The sequence below is a fragment of the Salmo salar genome, chromosome 05 (genome assembly GCF_965601325.2).
Source record: "Salmo salar chromosome 05, fSalSal1, whole genome shotgun sequence".
NCBI lineage: Eukaryota > Metazoa > Chordata > Actinopteri > Salmoniformes > Salmonidae > Salmo > Salmo salar.
This window is the reverse complement of record NC_138295.1, coordinates 59,355,538-59,373,540: the sequence shown is the minus strand read 5'-3', so window position 1 is coordinate 59,373,540 and position 18,003 is coordinate 59,355,538. Positions and strand designations below refer to the sequence as shown.

Genomic DNA, 18,003 nt, shown 5'->3' with positions numbered 1-18,003 from the left:
TTGATTTAGATATTTAGATATTTAGAGTAAATTAAGTTACTCATTTATTGACTGAGTTTATTTCCCGTCTGTCAATCTACTGTTATTTAGGGGAAATGGCCCTAAATGGCCTTTTACAGAAAATGTAAACAGCACATGATTGACATGATGGTATTTGGGGTAATTTCAGCATGATATCTCACAGCAGAGCCCTCTCCCTTACAAAGCTGTTTGGTTAGAGTCAGGCATGTGGTTATTTAGCTTCTCACTTCGGGCTTTCTGGTCTGCCTTTTTAAAACTCGCTGCCTCAATCTCTGGCGCTGCCCTGCTGGGGTTGTCGCTACTATCCACTATTGATCTGCGATCTGATTGGGTGGGAGCATCTGTAGGAGGGACTATGGTCACTCTTTCTATGGGCTCATTGGCTATTTTCTCTGATAAGGCAACATATGTCGGTTCGGGCTGCTGTGAACTGGAGCGACGCTGCAGTGCATTCTGGGTACAGGAGAAGGACCGCTGTCGAGGAGCAGGCTGGGGTAACAGGAAGTGCGGCGTCGCTGCTCTCGGGACTTCCTGGGGCCTTTCGCGATCTTCGTCCTCTGAGGTAACCTCCTGCAGAGTGCTGATTGGCCGTGGTGGACGCCCCATGATTCTTGGGGTAACCAATGCGGTCGCTGATTGGTTGAGCTGTGGCCGCCAGTTCTGAGGGGAAGGGCACTGCACTCTGCCCATTGACCAATCACTGTCAAAAGAAGAGGGAGATCATACGAGTAGGCAGTGATGAATTTGCCTTATCAAAATGAGTAAATTGCTAAGTGTTATTGTGAGTAGATGTGCTAAATGCCACAAGACTTTACCTTGGTGGAGGCGAAGACATATCCCGATGCCCTATGACACCAGAGAAGGAGGCACTTCTCCCAGGGGAATTCACCCATTGGCTATACAGCAAGGCACGCTCATCCCACAGCATATCATTGGCTTGCTCCATAGGAATACGCCCTCTCTGAACCCTGTGAGCCAATAGGAGCTCCAGGACTTGATGATGCATGCCCTCTCGGGCAACATCCAGTGCCCGGCGTCCTCTCCGATCAGACAGATCCTGATTGGCCCCGTTCAGGAGCAGGAACCGAGCGGTGTCGTAGCAACCATGGAGGGCGGAGAGGAACAGAGCAGTCTCACCCTATCAGATAATGGGAGTGGTATATATCAGAGAATGGGAGTGTCAAAGCAATAATATTAGAGTACCCTAAAGTTGAACCATTCTACGCAGATTTAACTGAACATAGTTTCTTCGAAGTTCCTCTTCCTAAATCTTCATACAAGTATGTGAAGAATCATAAAAGCAGAGGCTTCTGCTGGCCTTGGTACCTTGTTGTCCTGTAGGTCCACCGCAGCACCGTAGCGAGTGAGGGTTCTTGTCAAGGAGAGGTGGTTAACTGAGCATGCCCAGTGGAGGGCTGATCTCCCTGGGAGAGAGAGTGTATTTCAAGTGGAGGAAGGTGAGGGAAGGAAGGTGGGAGTTCAGTACAGAAAGAGAGGGAGTAAGTCAGCCAGTGAACAAACATTATACAACAGAGTCAAGCCCAAAGGGTGAAAGATGGGGAAGAGGGAGATTTTGAAAGGGAGGAAATGAGAATGAAAATGATGGTGAGGGACTAGGGAATCAGCCCGAGAGGGAGAGAGCGAGAGAGAGAGAGAGAGAGAAAGAGAAGAGCAATGAAGGTTAATATGGTACATCCACACTGCCTGGGCACTAGGGCACATTAACTTCTGTATCAGTTTGAGAGGGAGGCAGCAGGGGTGCTGTAGAGAGGAATGGAAGGGAAGAGTGGGAAGCCATGGAGGTTTTACCAGAACAGAAGAGAAGAGAAGGGACACATGGGGAGGACCAGAGAGAGATGAGGTCAGTTACACTGGTTACTCAACCCCTCAAAGTAATACAATATAGTAATATGTATGTGAGGCAGTGTGTTTATAAGCTCGTTATTACACCCATGGAAGCTACATAACATTTATGGACATTTGTTCCATGCAATATTGATTTTTAAAATACATTTGCACAATAATCCTCCCATGACACTCTACAGGGAAGTTTCGTTTACTTGGTTTATTTTACCGTCTAACCTACATTTTGGTTAATAATGTAATTGGGAAATTGGGAGAGTAAAGTGATACCAGTGTGGTCTGTGTTGTTGACCGGCACCCCAGCTCGTAGCAGCTCCAGTACCACACGGTCAAGCCCACTCCGGACCGCACGAATCAGGACCACTGAACCATCTGGACCACACCATTGAACCGAAGCAGACTGTCAAAATAATGTTTGGTACGGTCAAAATATAATACTGTGAATAATAACCAGCATTATCTACAATTTAAATAAACATATTGACATTTATGTAGAATATTTATGGAACTCACTTGATTGGGTGTTCTGTGATGTGGCGACGGGACAGCATTTCTCTCCCATCCTCTTGGGGGAGCTAAAAGTGGAGCTGAACGTCAATTTAGTTACATGCTTAGTTACGTTGTGCAAACCGTAAATTATTCTGTGACAAATGAATGTAAAGGAATAATGAATCATTTTACAAGCCTATTAATACAGTATGTTAACCATGATCAGGTGATCTTACGTTGTATGGGTGATTGTGGGGGGCTGCGGTAGTGCTTCTGCTCTTGCGTTCGGTGGTCACAGATGGACCTGTTGATGTCCTCCATAGAACTCTGGGTAAAGTCAGTGTCACTTCCAATATCCAGGTCCTTTTTCAGGGGCCTGAAATCATACGTTTATGCTCTGAATAGCAGTACTTTGTGCAGACTTAGTGATATGACTACAGTATCACTAATATTGTGTAAAATAGAGGTAGTCCAACACAACAGTTTTATCTTACAGACAGAGTAAAACTTCAGTTAGTTTAAAATGCCCCTAATGGAAACAACTGAAAGCCATGCAACCCATTACAATGAAGCAAACTGTTATCTGATCACAGCACTGTTGATTTACAAGAATGAACATCCTCTAACTTCTCCCATAATCATTCATCTTCGCTCACCGCAGTCGAATGGCATCCTCCCCCAGTGGCTCTCTGCGTCTTTTCTTCTCAGCCTCCTTTGCTTTCTTCTTCTTTATCCCATTCCTGTCTTTCTCTCTCCCTGTCCTGCCCCTCTGCTCTCGGTGGGGTGTGTGCTGTGCCCATGCCTTGGCCACATTGGCTCCGCTGTCATTCCCAGTGACAGTGGATCTGTGCCTAACCCTCTCTCCTCCTCCCTCCCTCTCTGCTCGTCGTCGTCTCACCCTTCTGATCACCAAGACAACCATCAAGACCAACGCCAGTACCAGGCCCGTTGCCACTCCGATCACAGCCCATAGCCATGGAGGTGTTGCTCCTGTGTGGAGAAGGGGGGCAGAGATATTAGGTGGTACTCACATTTACACACACACACACACACACACACACACACACACACACACACACACACACACACACACACACACACACACACACACACACACACACACACACACACATACACGCACTATGTAACAGGATACATACCATCATTAGTGTCCTCTTTTTCCTCAACTGGGTCCTCCTCTCTCCCTCCTATTTCCTCCCCAACCCCTCTTACACTAATAATGGCCTTTAATTCTGGGTGAGAGGGGACCGACACATGAGTCGAGGACGTAGCAGCCCGTAGGAAGTTAGCTGCTTCGGTGGCGTATGGGAAACAGGTAGAAGGAAGACGGGAGCACGGCCTGTTATCCACTTGCAGGAATAGGAGAGAGCTGTTTTAGAGAGATGGGGAGTGAGGACATTGATGGGATGTTAACAAAAGAGACTAGGTTAAGGTAAAAAATTAGGGGAAGCAAAATCATAATCTCTTTATAGTTACCCATTTGAGTCATCCGAAGAAGCTTGAGCCAGCAGGTCTTCGAGCTGCTGGGGATGAAAGGTGAAGAGGTCCTTGCTGGGGTCAAGGGGCACCGTGCCGCGCAGTTTGAGGGGCGTCTGCAGGAGGGTGCTGAGGGCCCAGAGAAGGGAACTGTTGGAAAATGTGCCGTGTTGCAGGGGGACGTAGGTGTGCAGGAGCAGGGTACCCTTAGCCCACAGAGGGATGTGGTGCCTGTGACAGTCACTCCCGTCCCAGCCACAGGCGGCGCTTTCACAGCCCTGGTCACAGTAGGAGTTGGCATAGTGGTCTCGGCAGTAGTGGATGTGGCCTGAACTGAGAGGGGGATAGTTGGAAGGATGCAGAAAAAGCGTGAACCCCAGCTGAAACATCTGGATGTATACAAAAAGGAAAGTGAAAGACCAGGGTGGGTTTCATTCCAGGAAAATGTTCTCTCCCCTCTGCTCTTATTCACTCTCCTCACCATGAATATGAGACTACTGGGTAAGAGTAAGTCACCATATTGCTTTCACATATCCAGTCCTATCAGATCCATGAAGGAGGGTGAACAAAGGGAAGAGGGGATGGAACATCTTCCTGGAATGAAATGCAGCCCAGATCTCCCTGCTGCTACAGTGTCTTACTTGCAGCGTCCTTTGTCTCTCAGACAGTCGAACCCGTCTCTCAGACACTCAGGCTCAGTGCACTTTTTATCACATGACCCATCTCCAAACTTGGCCTTACACTGTCTGGACGGACACTGGGCCCAGGGGTCACCACCAGGAGACACTGCTGCTACATGGGGAGAAATCACACACACACACACACACACACACACACACACACACACACACACACACACACACACACACACACACACACACACACACACACACACACACACACACACACACACACACACACACAAAGGTTGGATTCCCACTTGATACTAATATACTAACTTAAACTGAATCACTTTGGATAAAAGCATCCATTAATTACAATACTGTATTACTATATCAAGCAAGAACCTGTGGTTTGACCTACATTTTCAAGCTGTGTATTGTGTAGGCCTAGGTGTATCTATCACCACCAAGCATTCATTGTTAACAATGCTTGGTACCGTGCCAGCCAGGCAGGCTATGAAAGGTGTGTCCTTGGCATGAACCATGAAACGGGAAATAAGTGGCCTGACACAAACAGGAAGTTTCCAGGAGAGGCGAATAGCAACAGGAAATGGAGTGGGCTGAGACTGGATGAAGGTCGGAGGTTGTCACCCTGGCGATGAGGAATGTAATGGAATGGGACAATGGAGAGGCTTGGCAGGTGTGTGAGGGACAAAAAAATCATAGCACAGGAGAGTTGGGATTAGACATGGTGTACTGTATAGCAGTGAACATTCAAGGAAATGCAGTACAATCTTTGACTCTTATGCAAGCAAAGCACTTTTTGGTCAGTCATATCTTTAAATCAGTGACACATTCACGCAGCATCTTATAAAGTGATGATGAAAGGATGTGAGAGCAGTATATGTCAAGTACGTCACAGTATTTTCTCCTAATGATATATCCTCAGAAATCTATAAAACATAGAAGTGAGAACATCAATGTAAAAAAAAAGTATGTTTTGTTGCTGGGAAGTATCAAAATAAAGAAAGTCGCATACTCCATGTATAAACTCCCATCAACTTAATGGGTATTTATCAACGTTTCGGCATCACTGTGCATTCCTCAGGGTTGCTAGGAAGTACCATGTAGGACTTCCTCTCTTTAGACGATTACCTAGTAGAGACTCTACCTCACTCTCACAGGTATCAAACATCATATCAACAAGATAATAGCTGGAAGATGGACTCACCTCGACACCACCTGCTCAAACCCAACAGAACAGCCGTCCACAGCACCAGCATCATTGAGCCAGGCAGGTCCCAGAGAGGATGGAGACGGCAGTAGCCTACTCTCTCTCACTATCCTCCCAGCTGTACCAGTGCGGTTACTAGGTCCAATGCCTTGGTCCGGCTATAGCAGGTCCGGCAGGACTGTACTCCGCTACAGTGTTGTGGGGTATCTCTCTGGGTCTCTTCTGGAGAACTTACTGTCTCACTGCGCTCCTGACTGCGTTCGCAATGGGACCATGTGCACAGTTTATATCTAAAGTGGTACACCCCAACTTCCAGTGCTGCTACCACCTACCTCCCTTTCTCTAATTATTTTTCAGAAGCAATGCGGAAATATGTGGACAACTTCCTGCTACTGTGTGGAAAACAATAGGAGCGGGGTGTGTGTGTGTGTGTGTGTGTGTGTGTGTGTGTGTGTGTGTGTGTGTGTGTGTGTGTGTGTGTGTGTGTGTGTGTGTGTGTGTGTGTGTGTGTGTGTGTGTGGTCTTTGTGTGAGTCTGCAGTCTGCTTTTCTACTGATTATAATGCCTCAGGATGTAATCTTTCAAATGAACCAGGCCCTATATTCATGAGGCAATCTAAGTCCCCCCGTTCATGCAATCATATTAATTACGTTAAAAAAGGCAACACATTATGAATACAGGCCCTGGAGTAGGCCTGCATATATCACTTTTTTAACTTCCCATGCAGGAGCATGCTCTCTGCATTTAAAAAAAAATCATCTTATCTACTGCAAACGACAAATAAAACTATTTCAAAATCACAAAGAAGAGATAATAACCTCCAGGAATGTGGTGGGTCTTAAAATAGACAGATATAGCTGCAGGCCCATATGTCATCTGTCTCAAATGAAAGGATGGATCCAGGAACAGGAAACTATGAGGTTCTGCCATTCATCCTTAACCTCAGGACTCATCAATTGTGCCAAGAAACAGCCTCACAGCAGGTGGTACAACAAAGATTGTGTGACTTTTCAAGTTTGGGGGGGGGGGGGGGGGGGGGGGGTCTATTTCAGGCTAAGACATACTACTTACTCATTATCTGGGCAAAAACCTAAAATCGTTTTTTTTTTATATGATGAGTTTATATATATAAACATTAGGCTGTTGTGCATTGTCGAGGGAAATATGCAATAGATGATCATGGAAATAATGTTTCAATGATGGTAGTGATAATGATTACGATTATCATTGTGTAGGTCATCAAGCTTTCCACACGATGTCGCTATTCTATATTAGATTCCTTTCAAGTTCAAAGGTGAATCAGCCAGTAAGTAGTTTACTGTACAACATTTTCATATATACCAAGCCCTTACACAGCAATCACCTACTCGTTTCACATGAAGTATAGCATAGTATAATTAATCTAAAATCGGCCTTTGCCAATGTCAAGAGGGGGCGGGTCGTTCAAAAGGGACTTTCCAGTTTTATTTACTTTCGGTTTCTATTATGAAGCACAATCATCAACTCGAACGTGGGGTCAAGTCCAGTCGCAGGCTGCTGCTGCATAACTAGAATAATAATAATATTGCCCTTTATATGATATGAGTGTGTAACATAGAACATAAGCTAGATCTATTCTTAATAGATATAGGCTATCGTTTCCTTGACATTCAGAAGAAATTGCAACCTCAATCGTAAGAGCCCACATGCAAACGTGAGTAGTCTATATTTTTAAAAAGCTATTTAAACGTGTTATATTGTGTTATATATTACAGCATGTATTGTAATGTGTTGTTACAATTCGTCATATCCATCAAGAAGCCTAAACAACTTTGAAATTCACCTAATTGAAAGTGAAAGTAAAAATGAAGCATAAGATAAGAGTTGAATACACACTCTAGCACCCAATGCTGTCCCTTATTAGTCGGTCAGCTGTTTTTCATTAAATGGTCAAACTCCCTCCAATATTTTCAGATAATCTATGTCCCAGGGGGTTAATTGGGATTTCGTGCGAACTAATTCCCAAATTGCCACTTTTTCCATAATACGCTATAACAGATCTATGTGCACATTTCATGTTCCATATGCTATCCCACTTAGTCCTCCTCAATTTAACCCCTGGATATGATGTTCCTCAACCTCATTATCCGTCTCTCCCAACCTCCTGTTCTAGAGCCTGTTCAGAATGCCGAAAATGAACTTCTCTCCGCTGCTCTTCCTGTGCATGGATGTGTGTGTGGTGCAGACAGTCCGCTTGGCCCAACTCTCCCCTCTTCTCCTCCACCATCCCATCATCACCTTGTGGGGTGGAAGCCTGCTCCGTGCCGGCCTCCACCTCTTTCTCACCTTCACATTCCCTGGAAGTCCCCCATGGATGAGCAGCTTCGAGGGGCTCCAGAGCATGGGGGTCCTCTGCTTCCATTGCCCACTCTACATCAGCCTTCTCTGGGCATGTGGCCAGTCCATCTTGGGGCAGCTATGGGGATGGCATTCCTGGCAGGGGGTGGGTGACAAGTCTATATTGCTATAATTATGTTAATATATATACCCTTTTTGTTTTAAAAATTGACAAACCACACAGACTAAAATCACTTGTTTTTCAGCTACTTCAGGGCTACTGCGTAACAGTCGTAGCATGTTTGTACTGGACACGCTACGTCCCTTCTCTTCTTACCAAGCCCACCAAGGAACCACAGAAGAAGACTGGCGCCTCTCTAGAGAAGCTGATGGGATACATGAAGCCTTATATCATACGCTTTGGAGCCGTGCTGAGTCTTGTCGTCATCTCTTCCCTTGGTGAGATGGCTATTCCCCACTACACCGGCCGAATGACAGACTGGATTATGAATGAAGACGAGCCTGAAGCCTTTACTCACGCCATCATGGTCATGTCTCTGATTACAGTCATGAGGTATAGTACAGCATATATCAATAATTGGTGATACGATACTCTCGAGTCCTTCCAATTGATGCTCAGTGTCTGATACTGCTGTTTCATTTGAAGGTTTCAAGTGTAATAATCACTTCCACAGGGCATTTATTGTAATGATACTGTAGTAACGTGTTTATTTGCCCTCCTTCTCCCATCTCTATCATTCAGTGCTGTGTGTGAGTTTGTGTGTGATCTCATCTACAACATCACCATGAGTCGTATCCACACCTCCATCCAGGGCCTAGTCTTCCAGTCGGTGCTGAAGCAGGAGATTGCTTTCTTTGACAAAGCACAGACAGGTGAGTCACATTTCATTGCAATCTACAGGTAACTGCCTAAATAAATGAAACACCAACATAAAGTGTCTTAATAGGGCGTTGGGCCACAACTAGCCACCAGGATAGCTTCAATGTACCCTGGCATAGATTCTACAAGTGTCTGGAACTTTATTGGAGAGATTGGCACCATTCGTCCACGAGAAATTCCATAATTTCTAATAGGGATGCACCGATATGACATTTTTGCCCGATACCAATATCCAATATTTTCCTTACCAAAAAAAAAAAAAAAATACCGATAGCCGATATTTAACATTTTAGCAGCCTTTTAAGCATTCTAGTACAGTTAAATAGTTGAAACCAAGTGTCATATGTTCATTTGTTCAGTTAGGAACAGATTGTTTAATAACTTGTAAATTAGAAAAATGACACATCCATGAATCTATTTTATCGCACAACAGATATTCATGACACAAATATTTTAGCTGCCCCGCATTATAAAGATGGTTGCTGGTGGCTCTTCTTACTATCCAATCTTGGATAAACTTAAATGCTTTGAAAGAAATATTGGTTTAAACTAAAATGCAGTTCATAATTTTAGATTTAACTGCTTGAAGAAATGACTGTCTCTAGGCTGTCATAAACTGCTATAAATGGCACAACTTAAACTTCAAATGTGCTCAACTGACTTGACTAGTAAAATGAGAACAAATGTATACCACATCATCTCATCTTTCATTTAGGAAATAAAAACAAAAAACAAAACTGCTTTGTTTTAAATTTAAATAAAATCTTGACCGATACCAGCCATGAATGAACAACAGAAAGCCATTGGCCTTAGTAAATATTTATCCAGTGACTCTAGATGGCAGGGTTACAATATGACTGTCCATTTACAATTTTAACATTTGGGGGAGGTTTTTCTTCACAAAGAGAACCTGCTCGGCTTTGTCACAAGAGAGTCGTTTCTTTTATCGTCTACAATGTGTGAAGCTGCACTGAAAAGGCGCTTACTGTCCACACTAGTACAGGGAGCACCAAGGTACTTGCGCGCAGCTTTAGCTAGGATGGGGAAACGGGGCTTGTTACTTCTCCAGTGTCCAAGTGCATCTTCATTCCTGGGAATAGTAGGTTCTGTCATGCAAATGTTGGCCGATGTAGTAACAGAAAATGAAAATACAATGCGTCCGTCTCTCTCTCTCTCTCTCTCTCTCTCTCTCTCTCTCTCTCACACACACACACACTCACGCACACACACACACACACAACAAAAAGTTATTTTGTTGGCATTTACGCATGTCCTCATTACCAGTAAAATATAATCAAAACCTATTTCTTTCACGTACTTGCTGTGCTGTTTTGTTGTTCATTTGTTCAGTCCTTTCATTCTCAACCAGGATTTCATCATACATGTCAAGCAGGGAAGTTTCAGCCCTGTCTGTCCGTGGCCTCTTCTGTCGTGGGTCCTCTTCTTCGGTGCGCACTGTCACTGTGTCCGTTTCCATCTTGTCCATCTGTGTCAGTAACATTTCATGTAAACCCTGTTTCTTGTCTGCATCGAAGTAGTGGTCCTTGTACCTAGCATCGAGTATGTTGGCGACACAGTAAAGAGGCTCAGAGAGAATGCCACCAAATCGCTTGTTCACAGCGTCTAGTAGAGTATTTTTGAAAGTTTTAACCCCACTGTCTGTGTCGGAATTTCTGTTGAGCAGGCGTTTCAATGCCATGACAGAGGGTATTACGTCTGCTGCAGATGCAGTTGAAGAACTTATTTCTCGAGTCAGTTGTTCGAATAGAGCTAGGACTGGGTTCATGTTTTCAATGAGAGTTCACTGGTTCATACTGATTGTTGCAGGTAACTCATAGACAGCTGCATACATGCCAAGGACTCGTTTTTGTTCCAGCAGGCTCTCCATCATGTAAAAAGTACTGTTCCATCTGGTGGAAACGTCTTGCTTAAGCCTTTTCGTATTCACTCCAAGCTTCTCCTGAATTACTTGCAGGTATGCTAGCTGTGAGTGTTTAAAATGACCCACTATCTTCCTACCTGTTGCCACTGTGTCAGAAATGCTGCGTTGGGCCAAAACACCTTCGTTCACAGCCAGTTGCAGCGTGTGTGCCATGCATGGCAAACTGACGACTCCGCATTCTTCCAAAGCCTTTGTCATGTTATGTGCATTATCACGTAGCACAGCGTGTACTTTGTTCTTGGGGATTTTCCAAATTTCAAACATTTTCTCAAATGCCATTGAAATGGCAGCAGCGGGATGAGAACCAGCACATTCTTGAGCATATGGCTTTCCTCAATACTAAATCCTCGTCGACCCACTGTGCTGTCAGACTCAGCATGCTCATGGGGCTGACGTCGCTGGTACAAATGCCAGTTGTGAAGCTAATAGCAGCGACGCCCATAGCAAGTTGCTCGTGGATGTGCGATTCAACAATACTGTGTAATTCCGGTAGGGCAACATCTGAAAAATAGCATCTACTTGGTAGTGTGTACCGGGGCTCGAGGTGCTCGACCAGTCGGTGAAAGCCAACATCATCCACAACAGAGAACGGTTGATTATCAAGGGCAATGAATTCCATTATCTTAGCATTAGTGGATTTCGCCTTTGAGTTGTCTCGCTGAAATTTTCTTACTCTTTCAAATGACTGCTCAACTTTATCTTTTTTTTCTGCTTTTGTTCCAAGTAGTCGCTGAACGTCTGGGGGCGATGCACTTTCAAATTAGTTATTAGGTTTGTGGTATTAAAAGATTTCACTTTCTCCCCTCCTCGGGAAATAATAGCAGCACAAACGTTGCATATAGTCTTTTTGTTATCTACCTTTGAAACTTCAAAATAGATTCACACCGCAGACATTGTGGCCTAGGTTAGGAATGCTGTGTTGAAAATGTAGCGCTGTATTTTTCGTGGCATCATTATGTCACCTACCTACGTTATGTAGGTATGCACTTCAGCTTTGACATCGGCGTTAAACTAGACATCGGCCGATGTCGATGTTGGCATTTTTGGCTAAAATCGGCCAATTCCAATATTCTCACCGATATATCGTGCATCCCTAATTTCTTGTTTTGTTGATGGTGGTGGAAAACGCTGTCTTATGTGTGCCCAATTGGGTTGAGATCTGGTGACTGAGACACACACATACCCTTTAAACCTTCTATGCTCTTTGAGACCCCTCTTTCAAAGTCACTGAGATCTCTTCTTCTAGCCATGGTAGCCAAAATAATGGGCAGCTGGACATATTTATACATGACCCTAAGCATGATGGGATGTTCATTGCTTAATTAACTCAGGAAACACACCTGTGTGGAAGCACCTGCTTTCAATATACTATGTATCCCTCATTTACTCAAGTGAATTCTTTATTTTTATCAGGTTTGAAGGTAAGACCCAGATGCAGACTGTGTCGGAGGAACAATGTTTATTACAGCAACAGGGCAGGCAAACGACAGGTCAAGGCAGGCTGGGGTCGATAACCAGAGTAGTGGGGGAAAGGTACAGGACGGCAGGCAGGCTCACGCAGATGTTGGTAGTCCAGAGGTGGGGCAAAGGTACAGGACGGTAGTCAGGGTCAGGGACAGGCAGAGTGGTCAGGCAGGCAGAGACCAGAAAGTCAAGGGTCAAAACCAGGAGGGCGCGAAAAAGAAAGACTGGGGAAAAGCAGGAGCTGAGACAAAATACCCCAGGTATTTTGAAGTGAAAAGGAGAGTATCTTAATAAACACAAGTGATCATGTCAAGAGTATTGTGCAGGTCTTTCTTTCTTCAAAGTGAAGAGGATACCTTTATGCTATATATTTATGCTTTACGCTATATATATGATATATATTTGCACACTGTCCCCTCCAAGGGGCTAACTTAACCTATGACCTTTGTTCCAGGTGACCTTGTGTCACGCATCACCACGGACACCAACGACATGAGTGAGTCTCTGAGTGAGAAGTTGAGTCTGCTGATGTGGTACTTCATGCGGGTCACTTTCCTCTTCCTCTTCATGCTCAATCTCTCCTGGAAGCTGTCACTCTTCACCGCTATGGGGCTTCCTATCATCTGGGTCATACCAAAGATATCCGGCAAGTGGCACCAGGTACAGGAAATCAGACCTTTTCTAACGTATTGTAGTGGATGTAGCCTGGTCCCAGATCTGTTTGCGTCTTCTTGACAAAATGTATGGGGTGACAATGACAATAAGAGTTGGCTAGACAGCATAAACAGATCTGGGACAAGGCTATAGTGGGGGTAGTTTTGTGAACTACTGAACCCTCCCATAATGAGTAACATTGTCTGAGAGTTGCAGTTTTGTGTTTGCATACATCTTGACTCTACAAGTTAGTCACCAAAAATAGCACTACAGAGCAGACAGAACGTTACCTGACCAATCAGAAGGTAACTGTGAATATTGTTTTTGTCCCAGGAGCTCGGTGCGAAGGTTCAAAAGTCACTAGCCCAGGCCAATGACGTTGCCACGGAGACCTTCTCCTCTATGAAGACAGTACGCAGCTTTGCCAACGAGGAGGGTGAGACGGAGCGCTACAGGAAGAGGCTGGAGAAAACCTACTCTCTGAATAAAGAGGAAGCAGCAGCCTACGCAGCCTCAACCTGGACCAATAGTGTGAGTCTCAGCTTCAATTGTAAACGGTCACAGGGTGAGAGCAATTTATCCAAATTCAGTTCCAAAGAGCTTGGATTGCACATTGACTCATGAGGGTACATGAATTTGTCTGTAATAAGGGCCCTGAGTTTTTCCTGGCCTTGTGAACTGACAAGGGAAAGCTCTGGGCAGTTGTTATAGACTATAACTACTGTAGGTCCCAGAGTTGTTCCTGGTTACATGATCTGGAAAACTCTGGGCCCTAGTCATAATCAATAGTAACCCCATCTGTCTCCCTCTCAGATGTCAAGCCTGTTCCTGAAGGTCAGTATCCTGTACTATGGCGGTAGTCTGGTGACAGGGGGGACCGTCAGCAGTGGGGACCTGGTGGCCTTTGTGCTCTACGAGCTCCAATTCTCCTCTGCTGTGGAGGTAAGGCCGAGATTAACAATCTCCATCCAATCTACCCGCAGCCATTTTATGTTTAATGCCTACTGCCAAATCCAAACAGACCTAAATGTACACGCCCTAACAAGGCACTGCCAAGTTGTTCTACAGTAAAATAGGGTTCAAAATGATTTATTAGTATCACAACATTTTAATCACAACTAGAGTTTTGAGTAGCAACATTTTGACAGTCACTTACTAGTGTTGCTTTTACACGTCCTGTCTGACAGGCCGTGATGTCGTATTACCCAAGTGTGATGAGGGCAATCGGTGGCTCTGAGAAGATATTTGAGTATGTGGACCGGCAGCCCCAGGTTCCTCCAGAAGGCACCCTCGCCCCACAGAATCTTGAGGGACATGTTCAGTTCAAGAATGTCACATTTACCTACCCTACCAGGGAAGATACACCTGTGCTCAAGGTATCTACAGTATATTTACAGTATACTGTATACACATATACTGGATATGAATTAAAATGACATATACATTAAAGTACAATTTCTATTTATCTCTCAGGGCCTGTCTCTGGAGCTGAGGCCTGGGCAGATCACTGCCTTGGTGGGGGCTTCTGGAGCAGGGAAAAGCACCTGTGTGAGTCTGCTGGAGAGGTTCTACCTGCCCCAGGAAGGCGAGATCCTATTGGATGGAGAGCCACTGCACAGCTACAAGAACCAGTACCTACACGACAAGGTCATTATGAACAGCAATGGAAGCAATGTTACTCTTCTCCTAAGCTATATTAGTGCATAACATAATTAGCTACCAGCCTTTAAAGAAAAATACATGATCACAATGTTTGCCAAGAAGTTATTAACCAACAAAAATGCATTATCTAAATGAATAATTTCTCTCAGATCAGTGTGGTGAGTCAGGAGCCGGTGTTGTTTGCTCGTTCTGTCAAAGATAACATAAAATATGGCAGAGATGATGCCACTGATGAAGAGATATACCGGGCTGCTGAGCTGGCCAATGCCCACAAGTTCATCTCTGACCTGCCCAATGGCTATGATACAGGTATGTCCCAAAAGCTTCATTCATATTGACTTCATCCTGATAGGACTGGTAATATTGTTTCTTTGTTTAGTCCTTACTGATAGAAAGTTACACTTTTCTCTGCATAGCTTTGACTTTGAACTGTTAGTGCTTTTCCTTCCTTAAACTAGTGATGACATGATTGTGGTGGATGTGTGTTATCCAGCTCTACTGTTCATACTTAATTGTTGTTCTTTATTCCACAGACGCCGGGGAAAAGGGAGGCCAGGTTTCAGGAGGGCAGAAGCAACGCATTGCCATCGCCAGAGCTCTGATCAGAAAGCCTCGGATTCTAGTGCTGGACGATGCCACCAGTAACTTGGACACAGAGAGCGAGCATTTGGTAAGATAACTCTGAATCTTGTTATCTTTCACTGACAGGTCTATTTTTTGGGGGATTAAGCAGTTTCTGTTGATCATTTACTCATAATATAACACAATGGTGGCTGTTTCCTTCCCTAACATGAATACTTGATTTACAATGTATTGTAATCTCAGCTAATCTCTGACAGTTCAGTGGCTTTAATTCAAACATACTCGTCATGTTTCTCTCCATGTCCTTAGGTCCACCAAGCTCTGCTCAAGGACTCAAACCCCTGCTCAGTGCTGCTGATTGCTCATAAGCTGAGCACTGTGGAGAAGGCCAATCACATTGTCGTTCTTGAGGAGGGAAAGGTGCTAGAGGAGGGGAGCCATGTTGAGCTGCTGGAGAAAGGTGGAACCTATGCTGACCTGGTGAACAAGCAGAACACTGGCTTCCAGCGCAAAGAAGGGGAGGAGCTGAAAAACGGAAACAAAGGCTCCAATCCCATGACACTCCTCAATTTACACTGAAATCCCACTTCTGCCACCATCTCACATTTTCAACATTATTATCTACTAGTTCTACTGCATCACATATGCTTTGCAAATACTCTGAGATCATAGCATCAAACTTCAGTTCAATTATTTCCCCTAAGTGATTTTGAGGTACTCAAAGAAAAAACGAATTACAAGAACAGTCATGTAATATAAAATGTTTCATGCAAAGAGCACATTTCTATGTTCAACTTTCTATTTGCACTATACTGCAACTTAAGTATTCTTAATGCCCCAAATGCCTTTTGTATTTATTTTTACATTTATTTTTGTTGAATTGTTCTCCCACATTTGTGTTATAACTATGTAAATAGGGATCCCAAAGAATGTTGTTTTCTGTGTACATTGTCTTCAAGGCAGTACAATACATTAGCCGTTTTCTGTTCTGTGTTAATGACAATAAACATTCTGCTCTCTAAAATAAGTTCTTCATTTAGTATCTGAATGTGGGGGAATGGTTACATAATACCCGCAAGTTTGCAGTTGATCTGTATTACTGTGGGAAACCCCACATCTCATGCTTTCACTTTTACATTTCTTTGCTACAGGCCTAGATAATGATGCCAAAGTCGAATCGCATACAATGACCTCCAGCAATACTGTTACTGTTTAGAGGGTATTTCCAATGAAGGCAATATGATGCTTAACACAGAGGCAGTTTCATAACAGTTGCAATAGCATAGTTTTAGGTCCACAAACGTACACTGCTGGAGCAGCCAGATGCTGCAGCAGTAGCAGCACAGACAAGGGGAACCCCAAACATGTCACAGGGGCTGAACATCTGAAGCATCCGTTTAAAACGTATGTCCCCACCAAATAAATCCAGTCGCTGGTAGTGGGAGAGGATGGAACTAGGTGAAAATGCGCTGCCATTCTGCAAATGTTCTCATCGATGAAACATCTGATCTCAACCCTTTTAGCTGTTCCCAAAACTGAAACGTTACGAACACAGTGCACTGCGTGTTATAGACTTGACGCTTAGCGAAAGATAAAAATAATTGCATTGTTTAGGAATGCACGGTCGAATTGAGTCTGTCTCGGCACATGCGCACTTCACAGAGGCGTACCCTAACGAAAATATGCAAATACATGATACAACGTGCCAATAGGATCTCGCTAGCTCGTGCTTGGCTTTGCCCCCTTGTTCTGCGCACTATTTCATTTGCTTACACTGTAAATGACTTAACTATCTTGGGTTAGTTATAAATATCTTTGGTACCGGGTCCATCACAGCTAAACTGTCGTAACACCATAGCAACAGTATTTGTTTATTTGTTTCCCCATTAGCTTTTGCTGAGGCAGAAACTATTCCATGGGGTCAAAAAAAACACAAAACATGAGAAGTAACAAAACACTAATACACTGATAGACAGTAGCACACATTTTAACACAAAGATATATAAACAATACAATTATAATAATTCAAACAATACAAGTAAAACAAATAATTTGTGTGTGCATGTGTTTGTCAACGCCGATCCACGACTTTGTTTATTCTTTTTTTAAAAGGTAATTTTGCTGTTAGCTTGAGTAATTGGAAAATGGAAGGGAGTTCCATGCAGTCCTGGCTCTGTGTAATACTGTGCATAGTTGTGAATTCGTTTTGGATTTGGGGACTGTGAAGAGACCCCTGGTGGCATGTCTTGTGGGTATGTATGGGTGTCTGAGCTGAATGTTATTTGATTATGCAGACAATCTGGATTTGGCGTATTGCTCTGTTTTGAGCCAGCTGTGTCTTTGCTAGGTCTTTCTTTGCTGCACTTGACCATATTACCAGGCACTAATCAAGATGGGACAAGACCTGAGTCTGAACAACGAGTACAGTGATTTTTGAGTAAAAAACGCAGAACATCTAACATCTTTTCATAACAGACATACATGTGTAAAACCAGTTGCAAATAATTTTTCAAATAGGGAAGAGTAATGGCTCAATGCAACTGCCCTAAGGGACACTGTACTGTGATGCTAGAGAAGCTTCCATTGAAGAACACTCTCTGTGTTCTATTGGATAAATAACTCTCCAACCATGTGATTTCAGGTGATGTAAAGCCAAAGCAAGTGATGTTATTGATCATAAATAGTTATTGAAGAAACTCAAAGGCTACACTGAAAATAATACAGCTCCAACTATCATATTATCAATGTATTTTAA

General features: G+C 43.9%; 2 protein-coding genes across 3 annotated transcripts; one reads left to right on the top strand and one right to left on the bottom strand.

Moving 5' to 3' along the window:
• Positions 1-11: 11 nt before the first annotated feature.
• Positions 12-6,054, bottom strand: notchl (notch receptor, like). 2 transcript variants are annotated; one of them, XM_014200736.3, is made up of 11 exons: positions 5,725-6,054; positions 4,512-4,662; positions 3,871-4,203; positions 3,534-3,763; positions 3,030-3,363; positions 2,610-2,749; positions 2,398-2,471; positions 2,155-2,284; positions 1,348-1,445; positions 837-1,159; positions 12-721 (listed from the first exon to the last, which is right to left on the bottom strand). In XM_014200736.3, the coding sequence occupies exons 1-11, from the start codon at positions 5,777-5,779 to the stop codon at positions 199-201; spliced, it is 2,391 nt and encodes a 796-aa protein (XP_014056211.1). In that variant the 5' UTR covers positions 5,780-6,054; the 3' UTR covers positions 12-198. The 2 variants fall into 2 exon arrangements, with proteins under 2 accessions (XP_014056211.1, XP_014056212.1); XM_014200737.3 differs by having other exon boundaries at positions 2,398-2,459.
• A 1,157-nt stretch (positions 6,055-7,211) lies between these two features.
• On the top strand, positions 7,212-16,268 carry tap1 (transporter 1, ATP-binding cassette, sub-family B (MDR/TAP)). The gene is given in 12 exon segments (NM_001123673.1): positions 7,212-7,420; positions 7,880-8,209; positions 8,310-8,617; positions 8,807-8,937; positions 12,805-13,010; positions 13,338-13,535; positions 13,818-13,946; positions 14,192-14,380; positions 14,478-14,651; positions 14,816-14,975; positions 15,200-15,336; positions 15,558-16,268. Coding segments are annotated over 11 exon segments (2,220 nt in total). The 5' UTR covers positions 7,212-7,420; positions 7,880-7,891; the 3' UTR covers positions 15,828-16,268.
• Positions 16,269-18,003: the final 1,735 nt, after the last annotated feature.

Excerpts from the sequence above, each read along its gene's own strand:
- notchl (XM_014200736.3), bottom strand. The coding sequence starts at position 5,779 with ATGATGCTGGTGCTGTGGACGGCTGTTCTGTTGGGTTTGAGCAGGTGG. Across the intron at positions 1,446-2,154 it reads CAACAACACAGACCACACTG|GGAGATCAGCCCTCCACTGG; the intron begins GTATCACTTTAC and ends TCTCTCTCCCAG. Across the intron at positions 722-836 it reads ATGTCTTCGCCTCCACCAAG|TGATTGGTCAATGGGCAGAG; the intron begins GTAAAGTCTTGT and ends TTCTTTTGACAG.